Here is a 20,328-nt window from a genome sequence, read left to right as displayed (position 1 = left end):
GGCTCAGTCATCCCAAATAAGCAAGCTGAAAACTGATGCGAAGATCAATGAGTCAATTTTAATATAGTTTTAAATTTTTTAAGTGCTGTTGACACCCAATTTTGAGGAGTTTGAGGTTGGGTAATAAGAAACTAGAAAAATTCCTGGGCAAGTGGAATGGGGAAACGGAGACAAAATCATTCAACAAGGCCAAAGAATTTAAACAACTTACAGACGGCTAGTGAATTGAAAGACCTTATCTTCCCTAACCAAGGACAACTGAGAACAAATAGTTTACACCTCTTTTCCCTAACCAAAGAATAAATAGCTTAAATGACTCTGGTCAGGAAGATAGAAAACAGAGACCCAATTAATGCCATTTGTGCCAGAAAAACCCAAGGATGGGTGAAGTCAGGGGAACAAATAACAAAACCCCTTTAGAGCTAGACAAATCCAAGATAAAAGTAAAGCAGTGAAGCTGGCCAAAAAATAATCCCAGACTCCCTTATACACTCATTTTGATACACCAGCATATTAAAGTCACACCTGGAAAGCTGATGAATATTCTGCTGAAACCCTGCTTGAAGATTCTCACCTGCAGAAGAGTGATAAAACCCTCAAAACAAAGATTCAGCTCAGGCTCTCTTTAGAGCACGTTCATGCCCATTCTTGGGCATAAACTTTTTACTTTCTTTTTCCTAAACTCTGAACGTTCCCCATGAGACTTGCAAAAAGGAAAGCAGAAGGCAGTAGCGGCTCATCCTGGGCTTACCCACTGATCCGGTCTCCAGGGCCCCTTTTTTCTCTGACTTTTCAGTGAGCTAACAGCAGCCCCATCTGGGTTCACTTCTTCTCTATAACATTTCTAGGCAGCTGAAGCAGAGCACTGCCTAAGCTCAACCCTGTTGCTTTTTCTAACCTAAATCCTTTATTTTGATGTCCCCAGTTTTAATAAATGAACTCACAAAATCACTTGGACTCGTACTGTGAAATCTATCCCACACAAAGTCAAGGACCCACACCTTTCAGGCTGGCCTGAGGCTGACTCACTCCAGGCCCAGTCCTCATCCGGCAATAATTTGGGCCACTCAAAATACCCCAAATAATCAAGCTCAAAAATGGTGTGAGGGTCAGTGAGTGGATTTTAATATAATTTTTAATTTTTTAATGCTGTCTACACCCAATTTTGAGGCATTGACTAAAGAATAGTCAGATCCCTTCTATGTGCAGCTACGTCCACACCCCAATTACTTCTTTTATTTGGGCTGGTCATACTTCCGGCCACTATGCATCTGCCGTCATTACCCTAGAACCAAGCTAGACTCACTGACATTTCCTGTTGGTTGCTCGACCAAAAGCATGTGAGGTGCATATAAAGATAAAGATATAGCAGAATGGTGAAGAAAAATGACAATCAACCCTGTTAAATTGAGAATAAATAAAGGTGATGAAAAGACAGAGATTCACTGAGTTTGTTGATTGTCAGTGGTTTTACATTAAAGAAGAAAATCACGCCAAATGCATCCTTTGGGAAGGACTTCAACTTTGAGATTACTGATCTTCATCCTACTCATGGTGTCTGGTAAGTGTAATGCTGTGGCATTTCAGCCAAAAACAAGGCTCTCTTTCAATAGTGATGAGGATGCTTTTAATCCACTCATAAAATATTCATAAGATGTTTTATGATGTTTTCAAATATAAGTGATAAACTTATGCATTATCCAACAAATCTCCCTCTGATGCATTCTACCCAAATGGTGCATTGACTAGCTGACTAGCTGAGTCAGAGTAATATTAGAGACCCTGGAATGGAGTGCAGCTAAACTTCTGTGACGTGACAGAATGGACTCTCTTTTCCAGTTGTTTGGTGTGTATCCTTATTGTCTCACTTGAATTCTTATTTTTGGACCTTAATGTTTATTGTTTATTGTTGTGTAATTATTTTTTCTCTTTTGGTATTTCTAATATTTCTAGTTCTGAGGCTAAAAATAAAACCCTAAATTTTTATTTTGAGTTTTTAAAATTTGAAATAGAGCAAGAAATTATATCTGGGTACAATTTGTTTCAGAAAATGAGCATCAAAAATATAAGAATATATAAATCATAAATAATTTATTCAAATTAACATTTTCAAGGTCTTATCAGAGCTTTTTATACAAATGGGCTCTTATCCAAAAACATGTAGGTAGTACATATGAGTGAAGAGGCTCTAATTAGAGCAGACTTGAAAAGCTTAAGACAAATCTTGGCATTCTTTCTGCCCTGTTTTGCAATGATCCCCAAGAAGTTCTTCCTGCAGAATGACCCCTGCCCCACTGACAATACTTCATGTGATCTCCATTTCTCTGATTCTGTTTGTGTTCTAGTTGTTTGCTTAGTTTTAGTTTTTTTTTTTTTTTTAGGTTCAGTTGTTGATAGTCGTGAGTTTGTTGTCATTTTACTGTTCATATTTTTGATCATCTTCTACTTCTTAGATAAGCCCCTTATAAAATAAGGGGATGGTGATGATAAACTCCTTTAACTTGACCTTATCTGGGAAGCACTTTATCTTCCCTTCCATCCTAAATGATAGCTTTGCTGGATAGAGTAATCTTGGATGTAGGTCCTTGCCTTTCATGACTTTGAATATTTCTTTCCAGCCCCTTCTTGCCTGTAAGGCCTCTTTTGAGAAAAGCTGATAGCCTCATGGGAACTCCTTTGTAGGTAACTCTCTCCTTTTCTCTTGCTGCTTTAAAGATTCTCTCCTTATCTTTAATCTTGGGTAACTTAATTATGATGTGTCTTGGTGTGTTCCTCTTTGGGTCCAATTTCTTTGAGACTCTCTAGGCTTCCTCAACTTCCTGGAAGTCCATTTCCTTTACCAGATTGGGGAAGTTTTCCTTCATTATTTGTTCAAATAAGTTTTCAATTTCTTGCTCATCCTCTTCTTTTTCTGGTACCCCTATGATTCAGATGTTGGAGCATTTAAAGTGGTCTGAGAGCTTTCTCATCCTCTCCTCATTTTTTGGAATTCTTATTTCTTCATTCTGTTCCAGTTGGATATTTATTTCTTCATTTTGTTTCAAATCTTTGGTTTGAGTTCCAGTTTCCTTCCCTTCACTCTTGGTTCCTTGTATATTTTCCATTATTTCATTTTGTGTAGCCTTCATTTCTCCCTTCATTTTGTGACTGAGCTCAATAATTTCTGTGAGCATCCTGATTATCAATGTTTTGAAGTCTGCATATGATAGGTTGGCTATCTCCTTGTCACTTAGTTCTTTTTCTGGAGTTTTGATCTGTTCTTTCATTTGGGCCATATTTCTTTGTCTTGGAGCACCCATTATGTTGTTAGGGGTGGAGCTTTAGATATTCACCAGGGCAGGGCAACCCTCTTTGCTGCATCATGGTGCTGTCTGTGGGGGAGGGGTCAGAGAGGGAACAATGCCACTTGCTGGCTCTGCTCTAGCCCCACTTTCTGTCACTTCCCTCACTTCCCACAAATGAATTGTGCCCTTTCAGAGGCTGACTCACAGGTGTGTAGGTTTGTGTGTGTTGTGTGTGTGGGTTTGTGTGTGCCTCTACCACGAACTCTCCTGTGATCCTGAGAGTTTCTCTCACTGCCACACTCCTGCAGATTTTAACATTCAGGGGTTTTGAGTCTTTAGTTTCCCACGCTGAAACCCTGGGTTCTGCGGTCTGTCTCGCTTCCCAGTTGTTCTTCCCAGCTTACCAGCCCACAAATGGGGAAACAATCACCTCATTTTTTCTTTTTACTACATAGTATTCCATTGTGTACATGTACCACAGTTGTTGCTTTTTTTTTTTTACAGTTTTTTATTGTCGTTCAAGTACAGTTGTCTGCATTTCCCTCCCCATCACTCCCCACATTTGGTGTTGTCCATGTGTCCTTTATACATGTTCCTGAAAACTCCTTCCCCTTTTATGCCCATTATCCCCTTCCCACCTCCCCTCTCATTACTGTCAGTTTGTTCCTAATTTCACAGTCTCTGGTTATATTTTGCTTGCTTGTTTGTTTTGTTGATTAGGTTCCAGTTAAAGGTGAGATCATGTGGTATTTGTCTTTCACCACATGGCTTATTTCACTTAGCATAATGCTCTACAGATCCACTGATGCTTTCATGAAGGGTAGGAGCTCCTTCTTTCTTTCTGCTACATAGTATTCCATTGTGTAAATGTGCCATAGGTTTTTTTTTTTTTTTGATCCAGTCTTTTACTGATGGGCACTTACATTGCTTCCAACACTTGGCTGTTGTGAATTGTACTATAAACGTTGGGGTGCATAAGCTCTTTTGAGTCAGTGTTTCAGAATTCTTAGGGTATAACCCTTGCAGTGAAATTGATGGGTCAAAAAGCAGTTCCATTTTTAGTTTTTTGAGGAAATTCCACATTGTTTTCCACAGTGGCTGCACTGGTCTGCATTCCCACCAACAGTGCACTAAAGTTCCCTTTTCTCCACAACCTTGCCAGCATTTGTTGTTTGTTGATTTGTTTATGATGGCCATTCTGACTGGTGTGAAGTGTTATCTCATTGTGGTTTTAATTTGCATCTCTCTGATGGCTAGTGACGTTGAGCATTCTTTCATAAGTCTGGACCCTCTGTATGTCCACCTTGGAAAAGTGTCAGCTCCTTTACCCATGTTTTAATTGGGTTGTTTTTCTTCCTGGAGTGGAGTCATGTGAATTATTTATATATTTTGGAGATTAAACCCTTGGCTGAGGTATCATTGGCAAATATATTTTCCCATATGGTTGACTCCTTTTTCGTTTTGCTGGTGTTTTCTTTAGCCATGCAGAAGCTTTTTATTTTAATGAAGTCTCATTTTTTAATTCTTTCCTTTATGTCCTTTGCTCTAGGGGATGTATTGGTGAAAACTATTGCTGCGTGGAATACCTGAGATTTTCCTGCTTATGTTCTCCTCTAGGACTTTCATGGTGTTGCAACTTATATTTAAGTCTTTTATCCCTATTGAGTTTATTTTTGTGTATGATGTAAGTTGGTGGTCGAGTTTCATTTTTTGCAGGTGGCTGTCCAGATCTCTCAACACCATTTTTCAAGAGGCTATTTTTACTACATTTTATAGTTCTGCCCTCTTTGTCCAATGTTTATTGACCATAGAGACTTGAGTTTATTTCTGGGCTCTCTATTCTGTTCCACTGATTTATGTGTCTGTTCTTATGGCAGTACCAGACTGTTTTGAATACCATGGACTTGTAATATAGTTTGATATCAGGTATTTTGATATCTTGTACTTTGTTCTTCTTTCTCAAAATTGCCATGGCTATTCAGGGTCATTTACGGTTTCATATAAATTTTTGAAATGTTTGTTCTGGACTTCTGCCCAAGATGGAGGCATAGGTGGATGTACTGTACCTCCTTGCACAACCAAGATAGGGACGACAACAATTTAGAAACAGAATAACAAACAGAACTGACAGAAAGTTGATCTGAATGGAAGTTGGACAACCAAGAAGTTGAAATTGACCCGCTCATCCAGACTGGTAGGAGGGGTGGGGCGGAGTCAGGCAGCTGGGCCAAGTCACAGCATGGAGAACAGAGAGCATTGGGACCGGCACTTACGGCATCCGGGGGTGCATAAGGTATCTGAGGTGTGCAAGACAGAGGCATGCAAGACTGCAGCGGGTAGACCCTGACTGCACAACTGGCAGTGGGCAGACCCCGGCTGAGGGGTGGCAACTGGCAGACCCAGTGAGGCGATGATTGTGAAGCAAGGCACTGCGTGCAACCCAGGATCCCAGTGCTGGGAAATAGAGCCTCAGGACACTGATTGAGGACACCTGTGGGAGTTGAGGTGCATGGAGAGACACCCAGCCTCACAGAAGAGGTCCTTGGAGGGTCCTACAATGTGCACAAGCCCACCCACACAGGAACTGGCACCAGAGGGGACCAGTTTGCTTGGGGGAAACAGCAGAAGGGACTGAGGTCCCAAGGAGAACGGAGCAAGTGCCATTGTTCCCTCTCGCCCCCGCCCCCACATACAATGTCACAACTTAGCAACTGGAGTGCCCAGCCCTGGTGAACATCTAAGGCTCCGCCCCTCACCATAACAGGCATGACCAAATTCAAAAGAGAGAGAGAGAGAGAGAGAGAGAGAGAGAGAGAGAGAGAGAGAGAGAGAGAGGGAGATGGCTCAAACAGAAGACCAAATAAAAGCTTCAGAACCCATCCATCCTTTTAAGCAACTGAGAGATAGCCAACCTATCAGATGCACAGTTCAAAACACTGGTGATCAGGAAGCTGAACAAAACTGGTTGATTTTGGTCACAAATTTGATGAACAAATGCAAGCTATAATAAGTGAAATGAAAAATACACAGGGAACCAATAGTGATGGAAAGAAGGCTGGGTCTCACATCAAATGTGGAGTGGACCAGAAGGAAGAAAGACACAACCACACAGAAAAGAATGAACAAATAAGAATTCCAAAAAATGAGGAAAGGCTTAGGAACCTCCAGGACACCTTTAAACGTTCCAACATCTGAATTATAGGGGTACCAGAAGGGGAAGAGGAAGAGCAACAAGTGGAAAAGTTATTTGAACAAATAATAAAGGAGAACTTTTCCAATCTGGCAAAGGAAATAGACTTCCAAAAAGTCCAGGAAGCTCAAAGAGTCCCAAAGAAGTTGGACCCAAGAAGGAACTCACCAAGGCACATCATAATTACATTAGCCAAGGTAAAAATGAAGGAGAGAATCCTAGAAGCAGCAAGAGAAAAGGAGACAGTCACCTACAAAGGAGTTCCCATCAGACTGTCAGCTGATTTCTCAAAAGAGACCTTGCAGGCAAGAAGGGGCTGGAAAGACATATTCCAAGTCATGAAAGGCAAGGACTTACATCCAAGATTGCTCTATCCAGCAAAGCTTTCATTTAGAATGGAAGGGAAGATAAAGCGCTTCTCAGATAAGGTCAAGTTAAAGGAGTTCATCATCACCAAGCCCTTATTTTATGAAATGTTAAAAGAACTTATCTAAGAAAAAGAAGATTAAAAAAACATGTATAGTACAATGACAGCAAACTCACAATTATTACAACCACACCTAAAACAAAACCAAAAGAAACTAAGCAAACAACTAGAACAGGAACAGAACCACAGAAATGGAGATCACATGGAGGGTTAGCAACAAGGGAATGGGAGGAGGAGAGACGGGGAAAAAGTATGGAGAATAAGTAGCATAGATGCTAGGTAGAAAATAGACAGGGTGAGGGCAAGAATAGTATAGGAAATGTAGAAGCTAAAGAACTTACGACACATGGACATGAACTAAAGGGGGGGAATGTGGGTGGGAGAAGGTGTGCAGGGTGGAGGGGAGTGAAGGGGAGGAACTAAACAACAGTAATAGCATAATCAATAAAATATATTAAAAAAGAAAAAAAAAGAAATGTTTGTTCTACATCTGTGAAATATGGCACTGGTGTTTTAATAGGAATTGTGTTGGATCTATAAATTGTTTTGAGTAGTATGGGCATTTTGATGATGCTAATTCTTCCAATTCATGAACAAGGTATATGCTTGCATTTATTTGTGCCTTCCTTATTTTTTTTCTTCAGTGTTGTGTAGTATTCTGAGTACAGGTCGTTTACCTCCTTGGTTAGGTTTATTCCTAGGTACTTTAGTTTTTGTGTTGCTATAGTAAATGGAATTTTTCCCTTTAATATCTGTTTCTGATATTTCATTGTTGGTATACAAAAATGCCTTTGATGTCTGAATATTGATTTTATATCCCACTGCTTTGCCAAGTTAACTTATTAGGTCGAATAGTGTTTTGGTGGAATCTATAGGGTTTTCTATCTACACTATGATGCCATCTGCAAACAATGATAGTTTTACTTTCTCCTTTCCAATTTGGATGCCTTCTACTTCTTTTTCTTGTCTGATGCTGTGGCTAAGACTTCCAATACTATGCTGAATAGAAGTGGTGAAAGCAACGCCCTTGTCTTGTTTCTGATCTTAGTGGGAAAGCTTTTAATTTTTTGCCCATTGATTATGGTGTTGGCTGTAGTTTTCTTGTATATGGGTCTTATTATGTTGAGGTATTTTCCCTCTACTCCCACTTTGCTGAGTGATTTTATCATAAATGGGTGCTGTACCTTATCAAATGCTTTTCAGCATCTATTAATATGAGGATAATCCCAATATTGGGATTTTTGGCTTTGCTTTTGTTTATGTGATGTGTTATGTTTATTGATTTGTGAATATTGTACCATCCTTGCATCCCTTGGATGAATCCTACTTGATCATGGTTTATGATCTCTTTGATGTATTTCTGGATGTGGTTTGCCAATATTTTGTTGAAGATTTTAGCGTCTATGTTCATGAATGATATTGGCCTGTATTTTTCTTTTCTTGTTGTGTCTTTGTCTCATTTTGGGATTAGGATGATGCTGGTCTCATAAAAAGAGTTTGGAAATCTTCCATCTTTTTGGATTTTTTTGAATAGTCTGTGAAGAATAGGGGCTAGCCCTTCCTTAAATGTTTTGTAAAATTTTCCTGTGAAACTGTCTGGTCCAGGGCTTTGGTGTGCTTGGAGTGTTTTTATTATTGCTTCAATTTCACCAGCTGTTATCGGTCTCTTTAGACTTTCTACTTCTTCTTCTTTGAGTTTTGGAAGATTATATTTTTCTGGGAATTTTTCCATTTCACCTAGGTTTTCAAATTTCTTGACATATAGTTTTTCATAGCAATTTCTGACAGTCCTTTGTATTTCTGTGGTATCAGTTGTAATCTCTCCTTTCTCATTTCTGATTGTGTTTATTTGAGTCCTCTCCTTTTTTTTCTTGATGAATATGTTTAAAGGCTTATCAGTTTTGTTTTACTTTTCAAAGAACCAGCTCCTGGATTTATTGATCCTATGAATTGTTCTTTTAGTCTCTATGCCATTTAATTTTGCTCTGATCTTGGTTATTTCTTTCCTTCTGTTTGCTCTGGGCTTTGTTTGTGGTTGTTCTTCCAGTTCTTGTAGGTATAGGTTTAGGTTGTTTATTTGTAGTGTTTCTATCATTTTTAGGTAAGCCTGTATTGCTATGAACTTCCCTCTCAAGATTCCCTTTGCTGTGTCCCAAAGGCTTTGGGCTGCTGTGTATTCATTTTCATTTATTTCCAGAAACTTTTTGATTTCTTCCTTGATCTCATTCTTAACCCATTTATTGCTTAATAGCATGCTATTCAGTCTTCATGAGTTTGAATATTTTTGAATTTTTTCCTTGAGATTTGTTTCTAGTTTCAGCCCCTTGTGGTCTGAGAAAATGCTTGATATGATTTCAATTTTCTTAAATTTGTTGAGGGTTGCTTTGTGTCCTATCATGTGGTCTATCTTTGAAAATGTTCTATGTGCACTTGAAAAGAATGTGTATTTTGCTTCTTTGGGATGAAAGGTTCTATACATATCGGTTAAAGCCATTTGATCCAGGACATTTTTCAATGCCACAATATCTTTGTTGATATTTTGTTTGGAAGATCTATCCATTTTTGACAGTGGGGTGTTGAAATCCCCTACTATAATTGTGTTGCTGTCAATATCTTTCTGGATGTGCTCCAAGATTTTCTTTATGTATTTGGGTGCTCCTATGTTGGGTGCATATATATTTACAATGTTTTTGTCTTGTTGATGGATTCTTCCCTTGAGGATTATGAAGTAATCATCTGGGCCCCTTTTCATGGCTCTTTTTTTGAAGTCTGTTGTTCAATATGAGTATTGCTACCCCAGCTTTTTATTTCCTGTCCATTTGCTTGGAATATTTATTTCCAGCCCTTCACTTTCAGTGCCACAATATCCTTGGTGATTCTTTTTCTTTTTAATTATATTTTATTGATTATGCTATCACAGTTTTCCCAATTTCTTCCCCTTTATCCCCCCTCTACCCTCAACCCTCCAGCATCCCCCTTCTTAGTTCATGGCCATGGGTTATACATATAAGTTCTTTGAGTTATCTGTTTCCTATACCATTTTTGACCTCTTCCATCTATTTAGTGCCTACCAATTATACTTCTTCTTCCCTGTACCTTTCCCCACTTTTCCTCCCCTCCCCTTCCCCACTGAAAACCCTCCATGTGATGTCCATTTCTCTGATTCTGTTCCTGTTCTAGTTGTTTGCTTAGTTTTTCTTTTCATTGTTTTTCTTTCTTTTATTTTTTTAGGTTCATTTGTTGATAGTCATGAGTTTGTTGTCATTTTACTGTTTATTTTTGATCTTCCTTTTTTAAATTCAGTCCCTTTAACATTTCATATAATAAAGGCTTGACAATGATGAACTCCGTTAACTTGACCTTACCTGGGAAGCACTTTATCTGTTTTCCACTCTAAGCAATAGCTTTGTTGGATAGAATATTCTTGGATGTAGGTCCTTGCCTTTCATGACATCAAATACTTACTTCCTTCCAGCCCCTTCTTGCCTGTAGGATTTCTTCTGAGAAATCAGCTGATAGCCTTATGGGCAATCCTTTGTTGGTAACTTTTTCCTTCCCTCTTGCTGCTTTTAAGATGGTCTCTTTGTCTTTAATCTTGGGTAACTTAATGATGATGTGCCTTGGTGTATTCCTCTTCGGGTCCAACTTCTTTGGGACTCTCTGGGCTTTCTGGACTTCATGAAAGTCTACTTCTTTTGCCACACTGGGGAAGTTTTCTTTCATTATTTGTTCAAATAAGTTTTCATTTTCTTGCTGTTGTTCTTCTCCTTCTGGCACCCCTATAATTCAGATATTGGAACGTTTCAGGTTATCTCAGAGATTCCTCAGCCTTTATTCATTTTTTTAGATTCTTGTTTTTTTATTCTGTTCTGGTTGGATATTTATTTCTTCCTTTTTTTCCAAATTGTTACTTTGAGTCCTGGTTTCCTTCCTGTCACTGTTGGTTCCATGAATATTTTACTTTACTTCATTTTGGGTATCTTTCATTTTTCAACTAAGCTCAATCAGTTTTGTGAGCATTTTGATTACCAGGGCTTTAAATTCTCTATCAGATAGGTTAGCTGTATCTTCCTCACTTAGCTCTCTTCCTGAGGCTTTGCTCTGTTCTTTCATTTTGGCCCTATCTTTTTGCTTGGGGCCCCCATAAGTTGAAAGGGGGTGGGGTCTTAGGTATTCATCTGGGCAGGGCAACCCTCCTTGCTGTGCTGCGGAGCTGCCTGTGGGGGAGGGGCCAGAGAGGGGAAAAATGCAGCTTTCCTGCTCATGTCTAGCACACTTTTCAATGAACTCTCATGTGAGACTGGGTTTCTCCCACTGTGGCAATCACTGTAGATCACAGCCACCTCTGGGTCTGTTTCCCCTTAGGTCAGCCCCTCCGTAGCAGCCTGGTGCCTGGCTGCAGCCAGCCCCATCTGCCAGGTCTGCTGCGTCACCTTGGTTTTTCTGAGTTGGTGTGGTCTTCTGCCTTACCAGTCTTGTTGTTCTGTTTGACAGTTTTTTTTAATTCCTTGATTGTTGGAGTTCCATACTATTTGATTTTCTGGTGTTTCCAGAAATGGCACCAGAATAGAAATACCTCCAAAAATTAAAAATGGGTCTTCTTTTTAATCCAGCAATTCCACTTTTGGGAATATATATGAAGGAACCCAAAACACTAATTTGAAAGAAGATAAGCACTCCTATGTTCATAGCAGCATTATTTACAACTGCCAAGATATGGAAGCAGCCCAAGTGTCCATCAATAGATGAGTGAATAAAACAACTATGGGATATTTACACAATGGAATACTACTTGGGCATAAAAAAGAAGAAAATTTTACCCTTTGCAACAGTGTGGATGGACCTGGAGAACATTATGCTAAGTGAAATAAATCAATCAGAGAAAGACAAATACTATATGATTTTACTCATATTTGGAATCTAATGAACAAACTGAACTAACAAGCAAAACAGACAGACTCACAGATGGAGAACAGATGATAGTTTGTGGTGGGGGGAAGGACAGAGAGGTGAGGGATTGAGCAAAAAGGAAAAAGGACTCATGGACATGGACAAAATTGTGGTTATTGCTGGGTGGTGGGAGGTTTAAGGGGACTAAATGATAATGGAAAAGATATAATAAAGATAAAAAAGAAAGAAAAAAAGATTATCTAGTTTTAACCTTTAACCATAATTTTAATTATGATGTATCTTGGAGTGGGCCTCTTTGTACCCATCTTGTTTGGGACTCTCTCTGCTTCCTGGACTTGCATGTACATTTCCTTCATCAAATTAGTGAAGTTTTCTTCCATTATTTTTTAAAATAGATTTCTAATTTCTTTCTCTTCTCCTTCTGACACTCCTGTGATGCAAATGTTGGAAGACTCAAGGTTGTCCCAGAGCCTGCTTACACTGTCCTCATTTTTTTTGGATTTTTTTTCTTCTTGCTGTTGTGATTGGTTGTTTTTCACTTTCTTATGTTCCAAATCATTGATTTGATTCTTGGCTTCATCCACTCTACTGTTGTTCCCCTGTAAATTGTTCTTTATTTCAATTGGTATATCCTTAATTTCTGACTGGATCTTTTTTTATGCTGCTGAGGTCCTCACTAAATTCTTTGAGCATCCTTATAACCAGCGTTTAGAAGTCTGCATGTGATAGATTGCTTATCTCTGTTTCATTTAGCTCTTTTCTGGAGTTTTGATCTGTTTTTCATTTGTGCCATGTTTCTTTGTCTCATTTTGGTGGTTTCTCTGTGTTTGTTTCTATAGAGCTGCTTTGACTCTGTGCCTCGGTAGTGTAGCCTAATGTGGTAGGTGTCCTGTAGGTCCAGTGGCACAGCTTCCCCATCATCCAAGCTGGGTATTCAAGTTGGGTCCTCTGTGTGGGTTGATTACACCCTCCTCCTGCAATTGAGCTTTGGTTGCTATTCTTAGGTCAATTGGAGGGTTTTACCCAGGCCAGTCAGCTACAAGGATTGGCTATGACCTCTTATCACCAACCTTCACCCCCCCATGGTAGATCAGCTTTTCAGGGGCAGGGTGCTGGTGCTCTGACATGGTTGTAGCTATCCTCTAGGTACACTGGCCCTGGGGTTTCCCTGGTCCTGTAGGTCAAGGTCAGCTCCAACCTGTGTTTTGTCTGGACCACCCTTCTGAACTGTAAAGCCATCTGAGATGGCTACTACTTGTGCTGGGCTTGGAGATTCCTAGATAAAGCCAAGCTGTGAATCTAGGCTGGCTACTGCTAGCGCTGTGCCTGGGACTCACTGAGGCTAACTATTGCTTATTTGAGGGGATTCAGGATGTCTTACAAACATGTTAGCTTTCATAAAAAGGAAGGGATGACTCAAAAGATGAAACTAGGAGTTCACTGAGGTACTAACAGTAATGAAGACCAATTTTTGGGCAGACCTGGGGCTGAATCTTAATCAAGGAGACCTAAACAGTTCCCTGGTTGCCCTAGCAGAGTAGCTCAGTTGGGTGGAGCATCGATCTGATGTTCCAGGATTGTGGGTTTGATCCCCGGTCAGGGCACATTCAGGGATCAATCAAGGGTGGCAGGCAACAGATCAATGTTTCTCTCTTTCTTTCCCATCCTCAAATCAATTAAAAAAATTCTGGGTGCTTGTGTTCCCCAACCCCTTTCCTGTTTAGTATATTAAAACAAACCACTTGTGCTATTGTAATGGGGTGCAGAGAGGGGGTCCCCTGAAAATAGTAGAAAATCCCCTCAGCCCCTAGTTGGGGGAAGGGGAAAGTGGATGTCACAGCATTTAAGATACTTTGAATAACAATGGCAAGTTAATAGCTGTACCTTTTTTGAACAGAGAAGGCTGTTGCCCAGAGTGAAGTCTGTATGTGACTTTGAAAGCATTCAGGGAATTGTCTATAGAATCATGAATAGATTTCCCAGGATTCTTTTTAGTTACAGTTTGGGAAAAAGGGAGGGTAGGTGGCATACTATAGTCCCTGCTGCTGTAGTTGGTCCCAAGGTCATAACTGATACCAGTTCTCTTCCTTGGCTAGCAGTTCTACTTGTCTATGTGGTTTTCCTAGTGCGGTGACCACACCATCAACACTTAGGTGTCTGAGGCCTGGTTATCAGGCCCTTCTAAGGCCCTTTTTTTTTGCCACACTTACAGATTTGCAGTTACAAACTGGTGATAGAAGTAACAAAGGCATATTCTTCCTTGTGCCCATTATATATAAAAACAGTCTTATTAATTCAGGATAGTCAGGATCCATTACCCCTGTCAATAAGGCAATTAATTCCCTTCTGCTCCTGCTGGTCTAGCAGGGGGCAGCTATAGCTTAGAGGAACTCTTACTGTGTTTTCTTGAAGAAGTATCTCCAGTCTAAGACTCAGGACCCCAGGCCTTCAGATTCTAAAATTACTGGGGTTTGGAAACACAAATTTCTCAAGGAATGATGGTGAATGGGCCCACTCTTACTTCTCTTTGTTTTCAGGCCCATGTATTCTACTTACTTGGAAAATAGAACTGTCTTGAAGGATGATGCATGCATCTTCATAGGAGATAATACGCAAACTGTGACTTCAAGAGGATGCTCCACCAGGCCAGCGATTTCTAGATGAATACTCATGCCTCTGTTCCAGACCTTCTTGTTCCCAACTGTGCAATTTCAATCTTCTGGGCTTCTAACCAACATGCCAAGCTATTTGCTAGTGCTCATCTATTTTCTTACTTGACTATCTTCCCCCAACCCCCATAAAAGTGTGGGGGGGGAGTGTACCACTCAAAATCTTACCTACTGGTATTCAATAGCTATTTTCCCTCACCACTGCTTTTCAGGGCTCTAGTGCAGTAACCGTCCTCTGTGGCTCAGACCTTCATGCTGAGGCAACCCATCAACAAACTGAACTGGTCTTCAGGTTGTAGGACTTAAATGGGAACTGAGGGAGAGATGTCAGTGCAACAGTGGTATATAAGATGGCGGTCTGGGCCGTTTGTTCACTCAGGTTACTTGTGTTCTCTTGAATCTCTGAAGCCTGACCCCAGATACAGTACTTTTATTTTTTTATGGATTGCTTCTAGACCCACTTGACTGTATGATTTGCTGGGACTGAGATTACCCAGCTTATGACAGCTCATTCTACTCGCATGGTCACTTCACATCCCATGATTTAACACTCAGTTTCTACCAGGACACAATAACATATCATGAGCTGTTTTTCAAAAGATGAATTCTTCTCTGCTTCTCATGACATGGTGTTGCCCCAGAACCCTAAGGGCTGGCATTGTGACTCTACTACTATGCTTGTCTGAGGCTCCACATGGAATCTTTCTCAGCCACACTATCCTCTGGTAGCATGAGATCTGCCTGGTTTTATAGACAGTGTAAATGTTGGTGCACTTTTCTTGACCTACTCAAAACCAGCAACTTTCTGTGTTAGCCTGCAAGTAGGTCAGAGTAGTATTCTTGAATGTGCAACATGTTGCCTCTAAAGCCAGGTATTGTGTTACTTAATAGTATGAAGTAAAGTGAAATAACATGTTCTTTACTTTGGAGGAGATGTTGTGGTAGGTCCAGACTGCTAAAATGACCAATGTGCCATGCCTGGATCTTTGTGGAGTTTATTGTCTACCTCTAGAATGCATGCCATTTACTAAGGTATCTATAATACTTACCATTTCTTGCTGATAGGGTGAAATTAATATTATGTCATTAATATGGTAAACCAAAGTGATGTTCTATGGAATGCCCAGACAGTCTAGGTCTTTTAGATTACACTGTGCATAAGAGTAGAAATTTAAGTAGCCTTGTTGCAAGACCGTATTTGTACACTGTATCCTGTCTGGGATGAATACATCTGCTTTTGCTGTTCCCTCTGATGGATATTGAAAATAATGCATTGTCCAGATCCATAGCTGCACACTGACACTTGTTAAAGTGCTCGTAAAGGTACTTTCTTTTTGATGGGCAGCTGCTGTTAGGGTTCCTATTTGGTTAAGTTTGCATTAGCCCACTGTAATTCACTATCCAGTGTTTTGCAGGGGTCAAAGTGATGATTTGAAGGGGGAGAAGTTAGACTATTTTAGTATCCTTCAAGTTTTTAAAGGATACTCATCCTTAGGTCTGCAATATTAATTTTTATTTACTACCCTGGCCAGAGTGGGCTGTTTCAGGAGTTTGATTTGGCCTTTTTTTTTTTTAAAGATAGCTCTTAATTTAAAGATCAAGAAAGTGATAAGGTCTTTCAACTGTTAAATATGTCCATTTTAATTAAGCATTTATCGACTGGGAAAATCACTATTACATGGGTTGTAGACTTAGATAGTCCACTGTGAAAGGCACCAGATCCAGGGTTTCTTTTATTACCCTGTGTACCTCTTCTCTAACAGAAGGCCCATGATGCTACTTTATGTCGTTGGGCATCAGGATAAATTCAGATGTGCATTCAAACAGCCCTCAAAATATCTCTATATTACTTTTTCCCCCGGTGAGTGGTCCTAAATACCTGGTCATAGGTCCTTTGGGAAAGGGATAGGGCAAGGCTTATTGCAGTGGCACTCAAAGTGTGGTTCTCAGATGCCTGGGGTCACCAAGACCCTTTAAAAGTTTCCAGAAGGGAAAAGTGATTTTTATAATAATAATAATAATAATAATAATAAATACAATGACATTATTTGTCCTCCTTACTGTGTTGACATTTTTTACTGATGGTGCAATAGAAATGTTGGTTAAAATTACAGATCCCTTGGATGCCAGCAAGATTGTAGAATAGGAGATTCCAGCCCCAATCCTCCACAGAAACACATTTTAAAAACCACTGATGGATGAGAATACCTTTATGAGAGCCTGGGAGTCCAGATGAGAGAGGTCATAGAACCTCAATGAAGCAAAAAATCTAAAATAGATGCATTGAGGAGGGTAAGAACAGTTATAATTTACCTGTGTCCCCCCTCCCCAATGCAGCACAGCTTAATGCTAGGAGAGACTCCCTCAGCTTGTCATTTGTCCCCTGGGAAAAGTGTGAGCAAAGGTGAGCACCCAGCTTTCTTCCGAACTTTGCAGCCCCACTTCCATCTGGCAACATCACACAGAACACTGAGGAGACCAGCATGGCTGACTACATATATATGTGTGTGTGTAATTTATATAGTTTAATTTAGAAATTATATATATATATATATATATATATACACTTTATATTATATATAATTATATATCACTTAATTTATAAATTAGGCACAGTAAGAGATTAACAACAGAACTAATACAATAGAACAATTATAACAATATACATATGTAAGAAAAATTATGTAAATATGGTCTCTCAAGTATCTTATTGTGCTTAACTTTTCACTTAAAGGAAGCTCTTTATGACTGCCCTTTGTCATATCTGAACTGCCAGTATTGTTACTCTTGCACTTTTGGGACATTATAAATAAAATAAGAGTTACTTGAACACAAGTACAGTGATGCCACAATAGTCGATTGATAACTGAAACTGTTTGTGGGTGACTAATGGGTGGGTAACATGTACAGTGTGGATATGCTGGACAAAAGGACTATTCATATCCTGGGCAGGATGGAGTAGGACAATCCAAGATTTCATCACACCTGTCATAATGGTGTGCATTTGAAATCTGGTGAATTGTTTATTTTGAGGACTTTCTATTTAACATTTTTAGACCATGGTTAACTGCGGGAAACTGAAACCATGGAATGCAAAACCACAAGCAGAAAAAAGGAAATAACAAAGATTAGAGCAGAAAAAAAAACACAGACCAGAAAAAAATAGAACACATTAGTGAAACTAAGAACTGTTTTTTAGAAGGATAAGCAAAATTGACTAGTCCTTATGTAGAGGAAATAAATTAAAAAGAGACAAGGTTCAAATAAAATTAGAAATGAAAGAGGAGGCATTGCAACAGATACCACAGAAATACGAAGGATCACAGTGGATTATTATAAATAATTATATGCCAACAAATTGAACAACCTAGAATAAATGGATACATTCCTAGAAACATGTAACTTAACCAAGGCTGAATCATGAAGACATTGAAAATCTGAACAGACTAACTCCTAATAAGGAGATTGAATCAATCAATTAAAAACCCCACAACAAAAAATAGTTCAGAAACAAATGGTTTCACTGGTGGTTTCTACCATAGAAGAGTTCATAGCAATCTTTCTGAAACTCTTTAAAACATTGAGGAGAAGGAAACACTCCCAAACTCATTTTATGAGGCCAGCATTACCCTGATACCAAGGCCAGAAGAGGAAATTACAGATCAATATTCCTTATGAACTTAGATGCAAAAATCCTCAATAAAATACTAGCAAACTAAATTTAACACACCTTAAAAGGATCACACACCACAATCAAGTCAGATTTATTGTGGAATGCAGGATGGTTCAACCTATGCAAATCAGTAATTGTGGTAGATCACATTAACACAATGAAGGATAAAAATCATATGATCATCTCAATAGACACAGAAAAAGCATTTGACAGAATTCAACTTTAATTCATGACAGTCTCTACAAGTTAGATATAGAAGAAAGCACACAACACAATAAAGGCCATCTATGACAAACCCACAGCTAACATCATATTCAATAGTGAAAAGCTGAACTCATTTTCTTTAGGATTAGGAACGAGAGAAGGATGCTTACTCTTGTCACTTCTGTTCTGTATAATAGTGGAAGTGCTAGTTAGAGCAGTTAGGCAAGAAAAAATAATAGGCAACTGTTTATAGGAGACAAGATATTGTATATAGAAACCTTTAAATATTCCACCCCAAAACTCTAAGAACTAATAAGCAAATTTAGTAATGTTTCAGGATAATAAATCAACATACAATAATCAGTAACTTTCTCTACAAGATCAATGACCTACCCCCTAAAAGTTAAGAAAACAGTTTTATTTATAACATAAAATACAGGAAACAAATAGTGATGGAATGAAAGCTAGGTCTCACATCAATGGAGTGGACCAGAAGGAAGAAAGGAACAACCACACAGAAAAAAATGAAGAAATAAGAATTCAAAAAAATGACGAGAGGCTTAGGAACCTCCAGGACATCTTTAAATGTTCCAACATCTGAATTATAGGGGTATCAGGAGGAGACGATGTAGAGCAACAAGTGGAAAAGTTATTTGAACAAATAATAAAGGAGAACTTCCCCAATCTGGCAAAGGAAATAGATTTCCAAAAAGTCCAGGAAGCTCAGAGAGTCCCAAAGAAGTTGGACCCAAGAAGGAACTCACCAAGGCACATCATAATTACATTAGCCAAGGTAAAAATGAAGGAGAGAATCCTAGAAGCAGCAAGAGATAAGGAGACAATCACCTACAAAGGAGTTCCCATCAGACTGTCAGCTCATTTTTCAAAAGGGACGTTGCAGGCAAGAAGGGGCTGGAAAGAAGTATTCCAAGTCATAAAAGGCAAGGACCTATATCCCAGATTGCTCTATCCAGCAAAGCTTTCATTTAGAATGGAAGGGCAGAGAAAGTGCTTCTCAGGTAAGGTCAAGTTAAAGGAGTTCATCATCACCAAGCCCTTATTTTATGAAATGTTAAAGGGACTTATTTAAGAAAAAGAAGATATTGAGTGTGGGCTGTGAACCAAAGCACTGCAGGTTCAATTCCCAGTCAGGGAACATTCCTGGGTTGCAGGCCATGACCACCAGCAACTGGGCATCGATGTTTTCCTCTCTCTCTCTCTCTCCCTCCCTTCCTTCTCTAAAAATAAATAAATAAAATCTTTAAAAAAAAGAAAAAAGAAAAATAAGATAAAACACACGTATAGTAAAATGACAACAAACTCAAAATTATTAACAACCACACCTAAAACAAAAACAAAAAGAAACTAAGCAAACAACTAGAACAGAGCAGAACCACAGAAATGGAGATCACATGGAGGGTTAGCAACAGGGGAGTGGGAGGAGGAGAGAGGAGGAAAAGATACAGAGAATAAGTAGCACAGATGGTAGGTAGAAAATAGACAGGGAGAGGGCAAGAATAGTATGGGAAATGTAGAAGCTAAAGAACTTATGACACATGGACATGAACTAAAGGAGGGGAATATGGGTGGGAGAGGGTGGAGGGGAATGTAGGGGGGGTAATGAGACAACTGTAATAGCATAACCAATAAAATATATTTAAAAAATCCAATACATGAAAAAAATATTTAGTATAAATATAATCAAAAGGTGAAAGGTCTATACACTAAAATCTATAAAACATGATGAAAAAAATTGAAGAAAGCACAAATAAATGGACAGTTCCATGTTTGTAGATTAGAATAATTAATATGTTAAAATTTCCACACTACCAATAATATACAGATTCAATGAGATTTCTATCAAAATTCCAATTTTTTTTACAGAATGGAAAAAATGTTCTGAAATTCATATGGTACCACAAGGACACCCAAATAGCCAAAATAGTCCTTAACAATAAGAACAAAGTTGG

The 20,328-nt window shown here is 39.0% G+C and overlaps 1 protein-coding gene across 1 annotated transcript in view; it reads left to right on the top strand.

The window, feature by feature from the left end:
* Nucleotides 1–1,374: 1,374 nt before the first annotated feature.
* The window catches only part of LOC114488772 (cell surface glycoprotein CD200 receptor 2-like), a 38,338-nt gene continuing 19,384 nt past the window's right edge, over nucleotides 1,375–20,328 (top strand). Inside the window, exon 1 of the mRNA XM_028502566.2 lies at nucleotides 1,375–1,561. Within this exon, the coding sequence (XP_028358367.2) occupies nucleotides 1,498–1,561 (64 nt within the window). The 5' untranslated portion in view covers nucleotides 1,375–1,497. The remainder of the gene's footprint in view (nucleotides 1,562–20,328) is intronic.

This window comes from Phyllostomus discolor, chromosome 2 (genome assembly GCF_004126475.2).
Source record: "Phyllostomus discolor isolate MPI-MPIP mPhyDis1 chromosome 2, mPhyDis1.pri.v3, whole genome shotgun sequence".
NCBI classification, from domain to species: Eukaryota; Metazoa; Chordata; class Mammalia; order Chiroptera; family Phyllostomidae; genus Phyllostomus; species Phyllostomus discolor.
Note: the sequence above shows the minus strand (reverse complement) of the source record. Positions and strands in the feature narration are given on the sequence as shown.